Source organism: Trachemys scripta, chromosome 7, assembly GCF_013100865.1.
Source record: "Trachemys scripta elegans isolate TJP31775 chromosome 7, CAS_Tse_1.0, whole genome shotgun sequence".
NCBI lineage: Eukaryota > Metazoa > Chordata > Testudines > Emydidae > Trachemys > Trachemys scripta.
This window is the reverse complement of record NC_048304.1, coordinates 125,123,045-125,142,405: the sequence shown is the minus strand read 5'-3', so window position 1 is coordinate 125,142,405 and position 19,361 is coordinate 125,123,045. Positions and strand designations below refer to the sequence as shown.

The window sequence follows — 19,361 nt, the reverse complement described above, 5'->3', positions numbered from 1 at the left end:
AGTAGCAGCCGTGTTAGTCTGTATCCGCAAAAAGAACAGGAGTACTTGTGGCACCTTAGAGACTAACAAATTTATTAGAGCATAATCTTTCATGGACTACAGCCCACTTCTATGCATCCAAAGAAGTGGGCTGTAGTCCACGAAAGCTTATGCTCTAATAAATTTGTTAGTCTCTAAGGTGCCACAAGTACTCCTGTTCTTCTTTTTGTTAGGAGTATAAATGAAAAGGCATCTAATTTACTTTCACTTTGTTTATTTTGTGTACCTGGTATTTGCCTTCTCAACTAAAAAAGTCTCACATTTATTCCCACTCACCTCATACTTTAGTCTAAGCATAGCCAAAGCACTTACCAGCAAATCATTATATTTAAGAGGAGGTGATCAAAACTGAAGACCATAGTCAGAGTGATGTATCCATTTGGCACCTCAGAAAAAGGGCTTACTACTAATCAACAGAGCTGGTTTTGCCCCAGATGTTCCTTGGAGACTGAAGGAACACTGAGGATTAGTGGGCCCAAAATTAAACAGCAGGATTTTCTCCTTCCTTGCCAGGGAGGTATCAACAAGGCAACAAACACTGCCCAAGCCCTCAGTTAAAGTCTGCTTGACACAGACCCTTGGGCTTGAAGTCTGAATTTTAGATTTTCCCTGACCTTTCCCACTGAAGAGTGTATCCTACAAATGTGACGCAGGAGGTACCACTGGAGCACAGGAAGGCTCAACTTCCACTGAAACTGCCTGTGTATGACTGAGCCATTGAGTTGTACTATGCAAGAAAAGCTTGTTTGAGACCTGGTGCAATGCTACTTCCTGTCTCCACAGCAACTCTACACTAGCCCCCAGTAGAATTACAGGAGCCTTACAAGATCTCTTGCAAAGCAGAATGGGAGGCAGTCAGCAGCACCACACAGGATGGAAGAAACAGACTCAAGCAGCTGGACCTACAAATAGCAGAGGCTGAAGTACCGTTGCCGCCCCTTGCCTAGTCAGACACAAGTGAGAATATTAGCACTATGTATGCACACACCAATGCCCTTGACCTCATGTAACCCTTCTTTTCCTTACACCCACACATATGTTGGTCATTTCTCCCTAATACAATTCTTAACAGAGTAAGCTCTTTGGGACAGGACCGTGTCAAGCTCTCTATAAAATGCCCTGCACACCTACTGAATCAATATTGGCACAGAATTTAGAATTTTAAAAGAACCATATAGGTAAGTTTGTACAGCAAGCCTACACAGCACCACCTGACTCACTGTGCTCAGTGCTAAAAGATTTAATTTGTAAGCTACAGGGGCATAATGCAGAGCAGTTTAGGCTACGCTAACTTTTATTAAGTAATTTGTAACCATTGTTACTAGTAACAAAAGTTTCAAAAGCTCGGTTTAATACCTCTGAACCAGTACCCAAGTATTCTAGTCTATCAGAGTTTGGTAACAAAAGAGCTAGACTGTCTACCTCCAATGAGCTCAAAATCAGGAAGGCCCAAGGAGTCTTCCATGCATAGTTCTGCAGTGAGATGGGTGGGGGTGTCTCTCTCTCGAAATCCTGGCTTTCCACAAGGACAAAGGAAGCAACAGCAACAAGGACACTAGAAAGGGTATGTCTATTCCCTGTGCCCCTACAACAAGTGCACCCTGCAAAGAATGTAGCAGGAGACACTCACATCCAGGATCATTATGATTTTCTAGCCCAAGTCCTTGGGGATCGCTGATGCATGAGGAGGTGCAATGGATGTTACAGACCCTCTTCAACTAAACCACAATTTTACCGAACTCATTACCCATGTATGGCTGTTCAATGGAAAGTGTAAAGTAAGTTTTGGGATGGGGCTAAACCTAGTTACTAATGAGTAAAAAAAATGTGCATCTTTGTTAGCAATCTCAGCAACAAGGGAAAAAAAAAAAAAAACAACCAACAACAGAAGTTGCATGTACCATTTACTAACATGATACTCCAAAAAGTGACTAGATGCTGAATACTCATTTTAGCATAGCAGGAATTTCAATCTTAACATTGACCTTCTTTAGACTTGCACATCCAATGACTCAGCTGTCAGCCAACTGCTTTCATAGCAGAAGATGTATCATCTTCTTTGCAGTAAGTACCAAGAATAACCACAATTCAGAACACAATTTAGAAGAATTTACGAGCCACTGCTATAGTTTGATAAGGCAAAAGTTATAGCTTAGGCTGCAACAGTGATTTGAAAGCTATTTCTTTTAAAAAGATGGAACAATATACTGCCATGAACTGCAGGGGTGCCGAATAAGCTCTAACATACATAACTAGTTTAGAACTAGTTGAAATCATGCCAAAAACTAGATGCCAATATTTCCATAAAACATTTTGCAATTTAAAATATTTGTAGTCTCTACAGACCAGAACCTCATGCATATCCATGCATTTAGATGTTTTAAATGATTTGTAAAAGTATCCTGAACACAATCCAAAGATTTTGGATTAATCTCTAGTTGACTGTACTCAAAACAAAGGGCTAAGATTTAAAAAAAAAAAAAAAAAAAAAGTGCCTAAAGCACCTCCTATTGTAGCAGCTCAGGATACTCAGTATTTTTAATGACAGGCCAAAAATATTTAGGAGAGTAGCTTTAGGCAACTGTTTTTGAAAATCTTGGCTATACTATTACCGCTCTACAAACTCATTGCTGCTTCATGGTTAGCATTATAAAGTTGTACAATGCTAATGTAGCCAATTAAAATTGAACAACCCATGTGCAAATAAACTAGCAACATTTTAAAGCAAATAAAATTGTATAGGTATACTAACATCCTAGTCTTGGGATATCCAGTCAAGCTACGCAAGGAGATGTGTTTGTCCCTTGCATACTCCCAAATGTGGAAGTAGGATCAGAAACTGGATCTGGAAGAAAGGGTAAACAGCATGTTAGTTAAATTCACGGATGACACTACATGGGGAGAGGCTGCAAACATTAGTGAGGACAAAAATACAAATGGACCTAGAGAGGTTATAGATACAGCAGGAACACAGTATGGACAAGTGTAAATACATGAGAAAAATAATCTGAAACATTCAACGATAGGGATATAGAGTGGAAAGGAGTAAGTTGAAAGAAACCTAGGAGTGACAGTACACAGCTAGTTGGATACAGGCATTGCAAGAGGATTTTGAAGTACAGAGGCATCAAAAAGAGAGCAGGGAAGTGAAAATTCTTCCTTATGTGACCACTCAGCCACTAAAGCCATCAACTTGCACCACGCCAGGGATCGAAAAAGTCACTCACCCACAGCAAATAAAAAGCTTTCCTCAGCAAATGCCATCATGTTCTGAAGAACTGATTAAATTGCTTTCTATGATGATTCTGAAGATAGTCTACGTTTGTAAGGGTGAGCATTAGTGAATGAAGCGGGGTCCTCCAGTGCCTCCTAGCTTTAACTAGCAGCAGAGTGAAATTAATAAGATTGGTCAGTTTCATGGCAGCTCTTCAGCGCTCTGAGGACACCTGTTAAACTAGCAAGAACCACATCAGCTTTAACTGCTGCTTTTGGGGAAAGCTCTGAACAGCAACCAAAGTAGGTACTTCAGCTATTCACAGGGGAGAATAGGAAAATTTCTCTGCACCTTGCCTGTAAGTTTCCTTTCTTGAAGTAATGAGATCCACAGATCCATAACATAGGGTCTCTGCTCTGTGTAGCCTTGGAGACAGATCAGACAACTGTCAGTCTATGGCCAGGGAGGTGTGGTTTCTCCACACCATTTGAGAGACTTTCACAGCAGAGGAAATCAATAACCATAATGTGTCCATGAGGAAAGTTAAGGATTAAGTATTAAGACTGAATATTAACAATTCTCCTACAGAGCAAAGAATTTCAGTGAAGAACAAACTTGCGTGCCAGTTAATAATCCCATATCTTTCCCAAGTTTACAGCCCATTCAAGGTTGGTTGGATTCGTGGACCTCATTACCTCAAGCAAATATTTTTTCAGATAATGCACAGATACAGATAAAAATAAGAAAACATAAGGAGGTCCACAGATCCAGAGACACTAGGAATTTTTCTGCCTATGAAGTTACCACACCTAAAAGAGTAAGTTGATTTTCAAAGATGGAGTTACATTTTTTACTTGAATCTCAGAAGCATAAAATGTCTTCACCACCTGGAAATGGAAAATAAAGGAAAAGAAGCCCTCTGACACCAGTTGATAGACTGATCCTTTATTTCTGCTTTTGCTGAACTGAGCTGTGTGATTGATTTTATATTTTGAGAGCTCTGTTGAGGTTCTATAGAGCTCAGGAAACTGTCCTTCAAGATAATCTTTGGTCTGAAGGAAGTTAGTTCTGAATACCTCTATCTTTATGGAAGATACAGTATTGGAGAGTTCATGTAGAGAGAGCTTCCAACTCAGATCCTTCAAGCTGAAGAGACTGCTTTAAAAAAATGCCACTTCAATTGGTTAGGAAGTATTGAGAGAGACTTTCTTGACTGGTTCAAATGGAGAGCCAGTAAAGCACTGAGAACCAGATGTATACGCCATGGAAAAACCCTTGTGTACTTCAGGATCAGATGCAGAGGAGACTGCTTTCCAAATATAACATTGGAAATCTGGATAAGATTAAATCCACATCTTGCCTGCTGCACAAAGGACACTAGACAAAAGGAGCTACTTGACCTCTGAGTGTCTGAATCACCAGGACTGGCCTGAGTCCAATCTGAAGTCAAGAATTTATGGTACTGATGCAGATATTGGGGGACGGGACAGGACTGGGAAGAGATACTTGTCCTGCCAGCTATGGAAAAACCTCAGCCAAGCTCATGAATATTCTGATTTAGTAGCATTCTTTCTGGAAGCTAGAAGCAAGGATATTACCTCTTGACTTGAGACTGTTCAAGAGCCAAGCACCCAGTCTGTCCAGATTCTTATGCATTATTGACCGCTTTAAAAGCGGATTCCTTCTGGATAGAAAGCTGATGAAAGGTCTTTGTGCTACATCGAGGAGGTTGGAGAACCAAGGCCTCCTTGGCCAGAATGGGCTACCAGAAAATGCATATAGGAATCCCTTTGGCCACTTGGTCAACAGGGCCTCGGCTTTGTAATCCTGCTGGCAAGAAAAGAACCCTGAAGCTGTGTGTGTCAGGTGGGAGGCACATAAATCTATTGCTCGGAGACGAAATTCCTTTACCAGGAGATGGAACTCTCTGGGTGTAATTCCAATTCTGAATGTTCTTTCTTGCCTGCTGAGCCAGTCAGTCATAACATTCATTCTCCCTGGAACGTTAAGGGAGCAGATTCTCCTCTACTCAAATCCTCGGGAGGGAAGTTTCTCTTTGAAGGATTGTGGACTTAGAACGGGGTGGGGTAACAATCAAAATATGGAATGACTATGGGGTTGTCTGTCATGATCAGTACATGAGGGGAATCCAGATATGGTTCAGAGCCTTGAGACCACATCAGATCGCCCTCTAGCCAGTTTATGCTATGTTTATTTTTGTTTGGACCAGATCCCATAGACCAGGAGTTCTCAAACTGGGGGTCGGGACCCCTCAGGCGGTCACGAGGTTATTACATAGGGGTTTGCGAGCTGTCAGCCTCCACCCCAAACCCTGCTTTGCCTCCAGCATTTATAAATGGTGTTAATTAAAAAGTGTTTTTAATTTATAAAGGGCGGGCGCGCACTCAGGCTTGCTATGTGAAAGGGGTCACCAGTACAAAAGTTTGAGAACCACTGCCATAGAGAGTCTTTGACTCTCTGTGAGCACCCAATCCCTGTAAGACAGTATCTATAGCAATAACTCCCCTGACTAAGAGGTGCTGTTGTCATCATGAACAGGTCTGACTACCAGAAGGAGGCTGCCAGACAACTCTCCAATACCAAATTCTGCAGGCCACTTTCCTCAGATCCCACTGAGGAATACACTAGGAAACTGCACCATCTACTCAGGACACTCCCTACACTAACATAGGAACAAATTAACATACCCTTAGAGCCCCGACCAGGGTTATTCTATCTACTACTCAAGATCCACAAACCTGGAAATCCTGGACGTCCCATCATCTCGGGCATTGGCACTCTCACTGAAGGACTGTCTGGATATGTGGACTCCCTACTCAGACCCTACGCCACCAGCACTCCCAGCTATCTCCGTGACACCACTGATTTCCTGAGAAAACTACAATGCATTGGTGACCTCCCAGAAAACACCATCCTAGCCACCATGGATGTAGAGGCTCTCTACACAAACATCCCACACACAGATGGAATACAAGCTGTCAGGAATAGTATCCCTGATGATGACACAGCACAGCTTGTTGCTGAGCTCTGTGACTTTATCTTCACGCACAATTATTTCAAATTTGATGACAATATATACCTCCAGACCAGTGGCACCGCTATGGGCACCCGCATGGCCCCACAATATGCCAACATTTTTATGGCTGACCTGGAACAACGCTTCCTCAGCTCTCGTCCACTCACGCCCCTTCTCTACCTACGCTACATTGACATCTTCATCATCTGGACCCAGGGGAAGGAGACCCTGGAAGAATTCTACCATGATTTCAACAGCTTCCAACCCACCATCAACCTCAGCCTGGACCAATCTACACGGGAGGTACACTTCCTAGACACCACAATACAAATAAGCGATGGCCACGTTAACACCACCCTATATCGAAAACCCACCGACCGCTATGCCTACCTTCATGCCTCCAGCTTCCATCCGGAACACACCACACGATCCATCGTCTACAGCCAAGCGCTCAGGTACAACTGCATCTGCTCCAACCCCTCAGACAGAGGCCAACACCTACAAGATCTTCACCAAGCATTCTCAAAACTACGATACCCACACAAGGAAATAGAGAAACAAATCAACAGAGCCAGACGTGTACCCAGAAGCCTCCTGCTACAAGACAGGCCCAAAAAAGAAACCAACAGAACTCCACTGGCCATCACCTACAGTCTGCAGCTTAAACCTCTCCAACGCATCATCAGTGATCTACAACCCATCCTGGACAATGATCCCTCACTTTCACAGACCTTGGGAGGCAGGCCAGTCCTCGCCCACAGACAACCCGCCAACCTTAAGCATATTCTCACCAGCAACCACGCACCGCACCATAACAACTCTAACTCAGGAACCAACCCATGCAACAAATCTCGATGCCAACTCTGCCCACATATCTACACCAGCAACACCATCACTGGACCTAACCAGATCAGCTACAACATCACCGGCTCATTCACCTGCACGTCCACCAATGTTATATATGCCATCATGTGCCTCTGCTATGTACATTGGCCAAACTGGACAGTCACTACGCAAGAGGCTAAATGGACACAAGTCAGATATCAGGAATGGCAATATACAAAAACCCGTAGGAGAACACTTCAACCTCCCTGGCCACACAATAGCAGATGTAAAGGTAGCCATCTTACAGCAAAAAAACTTCAGGACCAAACTCCAAAGAGAAACTGCTGAGCTCCAGTTCATTTGCAAATTTGACACCATCCGATCAGGATTAAACAAAGACTGTGAATGGCTAGCCAACTACAGAAGCAGTTTCTCCTCCCTTGGTGTTCACACCTCAACTGCTAGCAGAGCCCCTCACCCTCCCTGATTGAACTAACCTCGTTATCTCCAGACTGATTTATACCTGCCTCTTGAGATTTCCATTACTTGCATCTGAAGAAGTGAGGTTCTTACCCACGAAAGCTTATGCTCCCAATACTTCTGTTAATCTTAAAGGTGCCACAGGACCCTCTGTTGCTTTTTACAGATTCAGACTAACACAGCTACCCCTCTGATACTTGTCCCCTGACTAGATCACTTATTAGGAAGCCTGACTCACATCTGATGAAAGAACAGGAGTACTTGTGGCACCTTAGAGACTAACAAATTTATTAGAGCATAAGCTTTCGTGGACTACAGCCCACTTCTTCGGATGCATATAGAGTGGAATATATATTGAGGAGATATATATATACACACACACACACACAGCATGAACAGGTGGGAGTTGTCCTACCAACTCTGAGAGGCCAATTAAGTAAGAGAAAAAAAACTTTTGAAGTGATAAGCTAGCCCAGTACAGACAGTTTGATAAGAAGTGTGAGAATACTTACAAGGAGAGATAGATTCAATGTTTGTAATGGCTCAGCCATTCCCGTCCTTATTCAATCCTGAGGTGATTGTATCTAGTTTGCATATCAATTCCAGCTCAGCAGTCTCTCCTTGGAGTCTGTTTTTGAAGTTTTTCTGTTGTAAGATAGCCACCCGCAGGTCTGTCATTGAATGGCCAGACAGGTTAAAGTGTTCTCCCACTGGTTTTTGGGTATTATGATTCCTGATGTCAGATTTGTGTCCATTAATTCTTTTGCGTACAGACTGTCTGGTTTGGCCAATGTACATGGCAGAGGGGCATTGCTGGCACATGGTGGCATATATCACATTGGTAGATGTGCAGGTGAACGAGCCCCTGATGGTATGGCTGATGTGATTAGATCCTATGATGATGTCACTTGAATAGATATGTGGACAGAGTTGGCATCAGGCTTTATTACAAGGATAGGTTCCTGGGTCAGTGTTTTTGTTCAGTGATGTGTGGTTGCTGGTGAGTATTTGCTTTAGGTTGGGGCGTTGTCTGTAAGCGAGGACAGGTCTGTCTCCCAAGATCTGAGAGAGTAAAGGATCATCTTTCAGGATAGGTTGTAGATCTCTGATGATGCGCTGGAGAGGTTTTAGTTGGGGGCTGAAGGTGACAGCTAGTGGTGTTCTGTTATTTTCTTTGTTGGGCCTGTCTTGTAGGAGGTGACTTCTGGATACTCGTCTGGCTCTGTCAATCTGTTTTTTCACTTCAGCAGGTGGGTATGATAGTTTTAAGAATGCTTGATAGAGATCTTGTAGGTGCTTGTCTCTATCTGAGGGATTGGAGCAAATGCGGTTATATCTTAGAGCTTGGCTGTAGACAATGGATCGTATGGTGTGTCCTGGATGGAAGCTGGAGGCATGTAGGTAAGTGTAGCGGTCAGTAGGTTTCCGGTATAGGGTGGTATTTATGTGACCATCGCTTATTAGCACAGTAGTGTCCAGGAAATGGACCGCTTGTGTGGATTGATCTAGGCTGAGGTGGATGGTGGGATGGAAATTATTGAAATCATGGTGGAATTCCTCATGGGCTTCTTTTCCATGGGTCCAGATGATGAAGATGTCATCAATGTAGCGCAAGTAGAGTAGGGGCGTTAGGGGACGAGAGCTAAGGACTGGGAATGGCTGAGCCATTACAAACATTGAATCTATCTCCCCTTGTAAGTATTCTCACACTTCTTATCAAACTGTCTGTACTATCTTGATTATCACTTCAAAAGTTTTTTTCTCTTACTTAATTGGCCTCTCAGAGTTGGTAAGACAACTCCCACCTGTTCATGCTGTGCGCGTGTGTGTGAGATAGATATATCTCACACACACATCTCCTCAATATTTATTCCACTCTATATGCATCCGAAGAAGTGGGCTGTAGTCCACGAAAGCTTATGCTCTAATGAATGTGTTAGTCTCTAAGGTGCCACAAGTACTCCTGTTCTTTTTGCGGATACAGACTAACATGGCTGCTACTCTGAAACCTCACATCTGATGGATCATTCAGATGGTGAATGAGTCAGTGTCCTCTCAGATGCAGAGAACACTATTGAGAGAGGAATAGGAGGAAGCTTTGTAGTGGCCCCATGGAACCACAGACCCACTGAAGACCATCCACCCAGGAGGCCACTGATCCCACACAAGATGGCTGCCATGAAGGGGAAGACCTGGATGACCTCCTGAGAGCTGCTATTAATACTAGCAGCATTTCAGAAACACTTGGTGCTGTTGTTAAACCAAAGGGCAGTAAGCTGTACTGGTAGTGTTGTGCTATGAAAGCAAAGCGTAGAAAGTATCTGTGAAACTTTCCCAAGTTGGGCTATGTACTCTCAGCCAGTCTGTAAGAAGGGAGATGTAGGATAGATGGCTACATGCCCTGTCTTGCCAAAGGATCCACAGACATGAAAGGTCAGACATTCAGGGCATGGACATATGCTAAGAGATCCAAAAGGTATCCCCAGTGAACAATTTCCAAAACCCAATTGAGCAAGGTCATAAGAGACCAAAACATTCCTAACTGAAAACTACCACTGGGGCTCCACCCCAGACCATGCTGTCTGCAAGTCATGTTTGCTTTGAGGAACCTGAGGTCTGAATGGAGAATTTTCCTGCACTGCCACATTCCCCTCCCCACATCTGTTCTATTTTCTTCTGGTGTAGTTGGTTCCTTTCCTGTAGGATTTTCTATGCTGGTCAGCACGGAAGGACTCCCGGCTTTGGACTACGGCCTGTAGGCTTCTCCTATATTGTTTGCTGGGGACACAGGTCTTATTTTTCCTACTAGTGGCTCTCCAACTTGATTCATGGTATTGCTGAGCAGCTTGCAATCTGTGGAAGTGGCTAAAAGCAGTTTAGCCTGTGAGCCTGCCTTCCAGTCCTGGAGCCACATGTGGGCGTGCTACCACCTTGCAGCCCCTGGCCCATGCTTAATATCTGAGGGCATCCAGGGAGGAGTCGGATACAAATGCAGCTAAAGGACATCGTTTTAGAGAGATGTGCCCAGTTTAACAGGCTCTCTCTGCTTTAGAGGTACTGTCAGCCACATTGTAAACCTATGCCAGGATTGCTCTGGCAAAATAAGTGGGGACAGCTCAAGCTCCAGAAATGTGTTGCCAATTCAATCCTTCTATCTGTGGGATCCACTACAGGAATGGCTGTGTCCTTAACTAAAGAGGCAGGTCTTCAGCCACCTTTAGAAAGGAGGCCAGATTTAATTTTGATTGGGTGGACATTTGTAGCACTATTTAGCCACCCTGCTCTGTCTTTTGACCTTGCTGGAAGCTCCCACTCCTCCTTGATAATGTTCTGAGAAGGGAAGATTTACAGGACTATACGGTTCTACCTTGGAACTAGAGAGGTACTATCACCCAGTAACCTCACTTTATCAGACAGGCTTTTCCTTTTCTCCTTCATAGGGAGTTCCTCTAGAGGCATATCTAGTAAGAGTGCTAAAACAGATCAGAAGGAAAATGCTTATCCTAAATCTCCTCTTTCTGATCTGGGTCAGAATCAGAGAGCTAGCCTTCCTCCCAAGAAGTGTATTGGATTCATGCCACTCATGGGAAGCATATTTCATTTGGCACCTCTTTTGTCTCTCATCTTACTCCCTTTTCCAGAAGTCTCAGAGCAATGACAGTGAGGAAGATGGTTGGTCCAGAGTACAAAGGCTTGTGTGCTTTTTGTTGAAGCAACTCAAAAGAGCTGAACATCAGAGACTTTTTTTCTTACATTTCCCTTGATCCTCCTCGGATAGAGAAGGAGGAGGAAATTTAGTCCTAGAGTCCCCTGGAGACCACTTTGTGGTGGCTCTTTCAAGCAGCTTTCTCGACCTGAGAAAGGAAAAATTCTTTGAGATGTGTCCCTCTCTGGGAGCTCAACTGTAGGTGCATCCCTGTGCTGCTGATCTGAGAACTTTGGTAGCAGCGTCCGTTCAGCTTGAGCATACACTGCTTTCCCCTTGTGCTTTACCACAAGACTAACCAGCCTTGCACAAGCCAACCCTCTTCAGTTCCTTCTCTACCACAGAGTTATTGACAAGAACTCCAAAGTAGAGGGGAGGAGGTGGGTCATGGGGCACCTTTAAGAACACATCTCAAAGAACCATAATTACTGCACAAGGTGAGTAATTACTACTACTTTGAGTAGTGTCCCCTAGGATGGCATAGTGCTCTGCAAAGGTATGTGCAGATGTCCAGGTAGCTGCTCTGCAGATTTCTGATAGAGGGATACCCTTGGAGAAGATAACAAACGAGGAGACCCACCTCAGAGTGAGAGTATTGAATATGGGGGAGTTAAATTGCAAATCTGATAGAGATTGATACAGTTCAAGACCCATTTGGAGAGTCTTAACTGAAATCGCAGTGCCTTTGGACCCATCTGCAACAGAGAGGAAGCGTCTCAGAGATTTTTTTTAGAACTCTTGTCCTGTCCAAATAGAAGGCCACGGCTCTTCTCACCTGGAGTGTATGGCTTCCCTATTATCCTGATGAAGTTTGGGATAAAAGGTTGGAAGGTGGATGAGCTAGTTCACATGAAATGTGGAAGTCGGGTTGGGGGTGAACTTCAGATATGGTCTAAGCGTGACTTTGTCAGGGAAGAACATTTTGGGAGGGTGGGGGGGATGCGCTGCCATCACCTCTATCCTTCTAGCCAAGGTGATGATGAACACCATCTTCATGGAGAGGTGAGCTAAAGGACACGTGGCCATGGGTTAAATGGCAGACTAGTCATCCTTTTAGTACTAGGTTGAGATCCCATTGTTGGGTAGGAAGATTGCATTGAGAAAGAGGTTCACTATACCTTTGAAAAACCTCTTCATAGTGGGTGGGGAGAAAGTAGCCTTCAACCTGCTGGTGGAAGGTCGCAATTGTTGCTAAGTGGACTTTTAGCAAGCTAATAGTTTTCCAGTTTCTGGGAGTGTCAATAGATCATCTAGGCTTATTGGCAGCGCATCTGTATCCGGGGTGACACATTTGGGTTGGCACCAGATTCAAAATCTAGTCCACTTTTGTAAGTTGGTACAATAGATAGCTACTTTTCTACTGTGATATAACCCTTCCTGTACCTCCTCAGAGCAAGATGTCTCGTGCTAGAACCATGAAGGAAGCAGGCTTTGCACTGCAGTATCTGCAGGTTGGGATGAAGAGTGCCTCTCGTTCTGTGAGAAGTGGTAAGGAGTAGTTGGAAGAGTCATCGGTGGACACAGCCTCAGCTGTGACAGGTAAGGATACTAAGTCTGTCTGGGCCACGGGGGAGCAATCAGTATTATGTTTGATTTTTTCCTTTTTATTTTCAACAGGACTTTCAGCAATAGAGGGAATGGGGGGAAAAAGGTGTAAAGACGACCCTGGTCCCATGAGAGGAGAGCATCCCCCCCTGGAGTGTCGTCCAAGCCCCGCTCTGCAGCAGTACTGTGGACATTTCTTATTCTGGTAAGTGGCAAACAGGTCTATTGTCTAAATAGGTCGGGGAGTATCACTGAATTTCTCCTATTTGCGGTCATGCAGGAATTTGCGGGTGAGACTCTTCACTATCGTGTTGTGCACTCTCGGTAGGTAGGCTGCTGATATTGTGGGAATGCACCAGTTCCAGACCTTTGGTGCTTCCATGCACAAGAAGCGCGATCTGGCACCTCCTTGTCAGTTTGTAATACATGCCATATTGTCCATCATGACTTGTGTGTGCGCGCGCCTCTGATCCGTGGGAAGAAGTGAGCACGCGCATTTCTGACCACTGAATTTGAGCAGGCTGATGTGAAGGCATGTCTCGGATGGAGACCATTTGCTCTGCACTGAGAGATCGTTGAGATGTGCGCCCCATCCTACGAGATCAGGAGTAGTGATGGGGAAGGCTGAACAAACAGGATTCCCGTGCAGAGGTTTATTGGGTCTTTCCACCACTTAAAGGATTGTTTAATCTTGGTGGGCATTGATAGTAGTTTATGTTGTCTCTGTTCAGTCTTTAATCTGAACCAAACCATGCTTGGAGGCATCTCACGTGCAGTCTGGCATGAGCTATACTCCTGGGGGAATTCTGCACCACTGCACATGCACAGAATTTATGTCCCCGCAGATTTCTTTGCTTCCCCACAGAAAAAATGACTGACGGGGAAGCAAAGGGAAGCCAGAAGAGCGGTCATGCAACCCTCCCCAGCAGTATGTTTCAGGTGCCCAGGTCAGCTGGCAGAGAGGTAAACCACTGTGGGGCAGGAGGTGGCACTGGGGAAGATCTAGCTAGTGGCTCCTACCCTGCCCTGGGCTCAGCTACTAGTCCAGGCTGGGGAGAATGGAACTTCTTTCCCTGCACAGAATCTGGGCCTAGATCAGACCCACCCCCAGATTTCTCCCCTGGCTGCAGGAACCTGTATAAACTCCTCCTCCCCCGCCCCCCGCTTCCTTGCACCCATTGCTCCACAGCTGCAGGAGGAGGGATCCCTGTACAAGGAGCCACTCCCCCATCCGCCCAACCCACCTGCATCCAGACCCTCTCATACCCAGACCCTCCTGCCGAGCCGCACCCCCTGCACTCAGAACCCCCCAATAAGTCCCACTCCCCCTGCCCTGCACCACCCTGATGAGCCACCTGCTATCTGGATCCTACCCTCCCCACCCTACCAAGCCCCAACCAGTTGCACCTGAATCCCCACCCCACACTCCCAGGATCTTGGACCCCCACTGAGCTCTCACACACACACATACACACACAGCCCCAACCATCTTTCCCTAGACCACCCTGCAATTTCCTATTACCAGTGCACCCAGAACCTCCCCCTCCCCCCAACAAGCCCCTGTGCATCCAGATCCCCCACTGAGAAATCCACACTCAGATTCCCCCTCACAGAACCCTCTCAACCCACACCTGGAGCCTCCCACACTAAGCCTCTCCACACTTGGATCCTGCCTTGCTGAGCCTGCCTATCCACACCTGGTGCACCTGGCATGGAGGGGCAGGGCCCTGGGATGTTTCTGGGGCAGGCCCGGTCCTTGCACTGTGTCAGGGTTGGGTGCAGCCTCGGCGAACCTATCAAAAACTGTAGCTTTGAGGATGTAGGTTAAGATCCCGACTGTTTCCATCTGGGAATCCTGAACTTCTTTCTCTGAGGTTCATACGACTTACAATGGATATTTGCGAGGAGCAGGGTTTGAATGACGTCTGAGGGCTATACTTTCTCTTATAACGAGATGTGTGGAGGGAGGCATCTGTCCTTTCAGCAAACAGTTTTGTCCCTTCAAAAGGAAGGTCCTCTGCAGTTGTTTGAACCTCTTTTGGGAAGCCAGATAGGTGCAGCCAAGAGGCTCTTCTCATCATGACGGCAGTAGAGATGGAACGTGCTGCCGTGTCAGAGGCGGCGTCTGCAGACTGGAGAGAGGTCTTCCTCTCCCGTTGGCCTTCAGTGACAATGGCCTTGAATTGTTCCTTTGGCTTATCTGGGAGCTGCTCAATGAGGGAGCTGAATTTTGAGTAGTTCTGGTAATCATATTTATATGGAACTGAAGAGTGGCTGAAGAGTATATTTTCCTGCCAAAATGATCCAGCTGCTTCCAATCACGGTCATAGGGGGTTTGATTTGAAATGGTGCTGGTGGCCCTTTGAGTTGACCGCATCCACTATGATCAAATTGGGAGGCGGATGGGAGAAGAGGAATTCCATGTCTTGCACTAGCACATAATATTTTTTTGTCACTCTGCTTACATGTTGGTGGGACCAATGTGGGGTCTGCCACATGATGTTGGCAGCATCCAAGAGTGCCTCATTAATAGGGAAGGCTACCCTGGACAAGGTAGAATGTCCACTAGCTTGTGGTATGACTTGGTCACTTCCTGTAGTGGTATCTGTAATGCCTCTGCCAACTGCAATGCCAGTTCTTGAAATAGTTTGAAGTTATCTACCGTTGATGGCAGAGGGGTCATCGTCGTCTCATCTGGTGAGGATGAGAAGTGAGCCTTAGGGGTAACTTCCTCCTCAACTTCAGCCTCTTGTTCCTCCATTGTCTGTTGAGATGGAGTTCAGACGCCCTCAAAGCAGCAGCTGAAGGGGGATGTCTCCTTGGTTGCTGGTAGGCCACACTAGAGCTTTGGAATGCATGTTCTCTGAGCCTGACAGGGATTGTAGTAGGGCCACTGTGAGGGTGGGAAGGGGCCTGGTGGTTGTTACCATGGCTGCCCAGATCACGTGGATGGTATGGTTGTGGTTCACAGCAGAACTGGGCGCCATACGGAGGATGAGAAGAGCGATGGGAGACTACATCCTCTTCCTCACTTTCTGCCTTGGAGGATGAAAAGGGTGGTGCACGACCAGAGGTTGCTGGTGAGTCAGGATCTCCAGGTGAACTCGGTACCGGGGCCCCAGTACTGAGCAGAGGCGAATCCAGTGTGTCAGACACACAGAGGTCCGTCGCATACCAGAAGTCCAGCGGTGGCAGAGGCATCCATACTGGCAGTGGCTTCCAGTACCGAGATGTCTGTGCCAAAGGAGTCGGTGATGTGGACCTGACAGTATAGTCTGTCGGTGCCTGGCATGCCACAACCTGTACCAATGTTAATATCTGTACCACAGGAGCCTTCCCGGGGGCAGATTTTCTATGTTTCTCATGCCCAGATGATACCAATGGTTCCTTGCCTGTGCCCACTGTGTCCTTAGGCAACCCAACACACTCTGTCGGGATGGTATCACAAAAGCCAGGGATACCAGATTTAAACAGCTTCAGTGCCGTCAGTACTGATGATACTGATCGAGCCAGAGATTGTTTTCAGCTCAATCGGGGCTTGCTGTGGGGACTCACGGCCCTTTTTTAGCAGCCTTACATGAGTGGCGTGTGGAGATCTTCTCGGGCTCACTTCCCTTAGTAAAGAGTTGGGGTGAGGTTTCCCACCGACCAGGGTCTTGATGCGGCTCAGATAATTGAAAGACTGCCTCCATAAGTAGGAGTTTGAGCCTCTGTTCTCTAAGCTTTCTGGATCTGGACTTCAGTAGCTGACACAAACCACACTTCTACGGAATATGTTTTTCTCCCAAGCAGCAGATGCACTGAGCATGTCCATCAGTCACTGGGATAGATTCCTTGCAACTGAGACATTTCTTGAACTCTAGGGGAGCTGGGCATACCCTGATACTCTGTCCAGACAGGGGGTCGAAGAAAGAACAAAATCATTTTCCTTTTTCATTGTATTTATTTTTTAAGGCAGCCACATAAAAGATAAATGAAAAAAAAGCAGCTTGAACAGGTAGCTAAAGATTAACAATTCTAAAGAGGTTAAAGGATCAAAGCTCTGTCTCTAGCCAGGGACCGTTGAGAAGGAACTGAGGCGAGTTTGCCCACAAACAGGAGCATCGGAAGAAGAGGGGGCTGTTCACATCTAATCTGTGCATTTTTATTTCCTTAGGATATTTGGATTCAACCGGAAGAACAATACCACCTACCATATGAAGAAGACTGTGGTGTCCTTAGGGATGGAGGCCCAGTTAATTCACAGTATTACTAGTGACAGACATGTAACAGAGGTTTCATTGATGGCGGCCTATGCCCCAAAACCCTCTTGGGCAAGGAGGTGGTAAGTAGACAAGATACTTTCAGAGAAAAAAGGAAGAGACCTACAGTTATGAAACTGAAAGGAGATTCATTAGGATTTGTAGCCCATCAATCAAGGTCATAACAGGAACCTGTGTATTGCCAGAGGACTAAGAGTGGCAGTCCTCAGGAATCCATTAAGTAACAGTCATGTGGGTTTCTTACAGAGCAATATACCTGCAGTCACTGACTTGTTTCTGCAAAAAGTGTTGGCCTTGAGGCCCATGGTTAGCCCATCTTGTTAAAAAACCATTAGACTGTCCTTTGCATCAGCTGACTTTGCCCTGATGTGTGTCCTTTATAATTCTAGTATCGAAACCTCAGGTGAAAGAGACATCTGTCAACTTCCTCTGAGACTTTGCCTATACTTGCAGCAGCATGTAGGGTACATGTAGCTAGTTAGTGAAAGGCACACTGCATCCACACTCGCTGTGAGGTTACATGCAGCGATTAAAGGGGCCAGCAGGTTACATGCAGCGATAAAAGAGGCTAGCAGGGGAAATTCCCACTCCACCTTAATTACACCCTCAAACCAGGGGAGGAAGAATTAGGCAGCTCTTCAACTTTGCAAGTTTTATTTTTTGGCGTTTCATATTATATATATTGTACTTGTGAAGTTGGACACCCCCTCCCCCAATTCATGCTATTTCTGGGTAGCTTAATTGAGAGTCTATGGTAACGCCCTCAATGCTTCAGCTGAAGAGATCTCCTTTTTAGAGGTTTAAGAGCTTAAGTCCCTTTAAGAGTAATTGTGAACAATATCCTTCACCAGTCCTTAGGCCAAACCCCTAAGAGAAAAGGGTAGGGGGCCCTGGGACAGGGAGTGTCAGTTACCAAGGAGATTGAAAAGACTGTCTGCAGGTATGTCTTCCTAAGGAAAAAAGTAAACTCCTTAGTACCTCCTTCAGGACCCCAGAGACTGGAAGGGGAGATAGTCTCTCTGGGAAGGGGATCAATCATTTCACCCCATATTCCCTGCTGCTGGGTCCTGGCTGAGTGAGGACTGGCCACACAGAATGAGAAGCTGGAGCCACTGGAGACAATTTGTTTATAACAAAGGTTGTAGGAGCTGGCATCTTTCATGGCAGCAGAGGCCTCAAGTAAATAGTGGGATGCTCTGTTGTATCAACTGTCTCAGCATGGATCTTGTCTAGCTGCTGGCTGGGAACATGAATTTCTTCCTCCTGGTTGCTATGGGGGTACCTTGCCTCTCCCTGAGATTCAAGAATGATTCAGTGAAACTTTCCTGCTTGCCCTGCAGGCTGTGAGAAAAGGAGTCCCAATATCTATGGAAGAGGCAGGAGGGAGCTTTTGGGGGAGGGGGGATGGGAGGGGGGAGAAGCTTATGCCCTTGGTCCCATAGCACTCATTCTGGTGTGGTCTCACCAAAGGAAATTTCCATGCAACCTGCTCAACCAACCTCCTCAACTGCATGCAGGTTAGGAGCCTTTTACTGCAGCCTGATGCCTCTGCCCTTTCTGAGTGGGAAAGCGAGGAGAGCTGCTGTTCTTCAAAGCTTTTTTATGGACTGGTTAGGCAGACAATGCTGAACACAGTTTGTCCTGGTCTGCAGTGACTTAAGTCATGGTCAGCATTGTATCTGCTAGCTCAATTATTCACAATCACATCCAAACAAACATTTTATTGTAGACCACTGCAAGTAGATAGGAGAGTGAGGGAGGTGTGCACTGATGGGAAGAGAGAAAGAATGGTAGAAAAATATTGTATTGAGAGAAAAGTTTGTTTTTTAGGGAGGGGGACAGAAGAAGAAAGGAGGAGGTGGAGAACACAGTGTAGGAAATGAAGGCAGAGAGGCTGAAGACAAACATCAGGATCTTATCTATAAAGAAGTGGAGGGAAGCCAGGGAGGGAATAGTAGTAGAAGAGATGCAAGTTATACTTTTAAAAGTGCATTAAATAAAAAGTTCATTTAATTGTAACATGTCAGTCACGTATGCAGTATCATATGCCTTTACGCTGTAAGAGGCGTAGCTTTGCTGCAGTATGGCTGGGGATGGAAAGATGTGGGGGCAGATGGTGCACTGAAGTGTAGCATAGGTATCTTTTACCCTAACTAGTAGCGCTGAGTAATCTTCAAGTCCTCTGTACCCTCCTCTTATTCTGAATAGGGAATTCAATTCAGAGTACATTAATAGCAGAAAGATGAGCAAATT

The 19,361-nt window shown here is 45.6% G+C and overlaps 1 protein-coding gene across 4 annotated transcripts in view; it reads right to left on the bottom strand.

Moving 5' to 3' along the window:
* Positions 1–19,361, bottom strand: part of LCOR (ligand dependent nuclear receptor corepressor) — a 123,410-nt gene that overhangs the window by 89,373 nt on the left and 14,676 nt on the right. For 2 of the 4 annotated variants that reach the window (XR_004646369.1, XM_034774972.1), the window contains exon 2: positions 2,792–2,884. The exons of the other annotated variants lie outside the window; for them this stretch is intronic. Coding sequence is in view for 1 of the 2 variants with exons in the window: in XM_034774972.1 (XP_034630863.1) it covers positions 2,792–2,793 (2 nt within the window). In the remaining variant the exon portion in view is untranslated. The remainder of the gene's footprint in view (positions 1–2,791; positions 2,885–19,361) is intronic. 4 annotated transcript variants of the gene reach the window in all.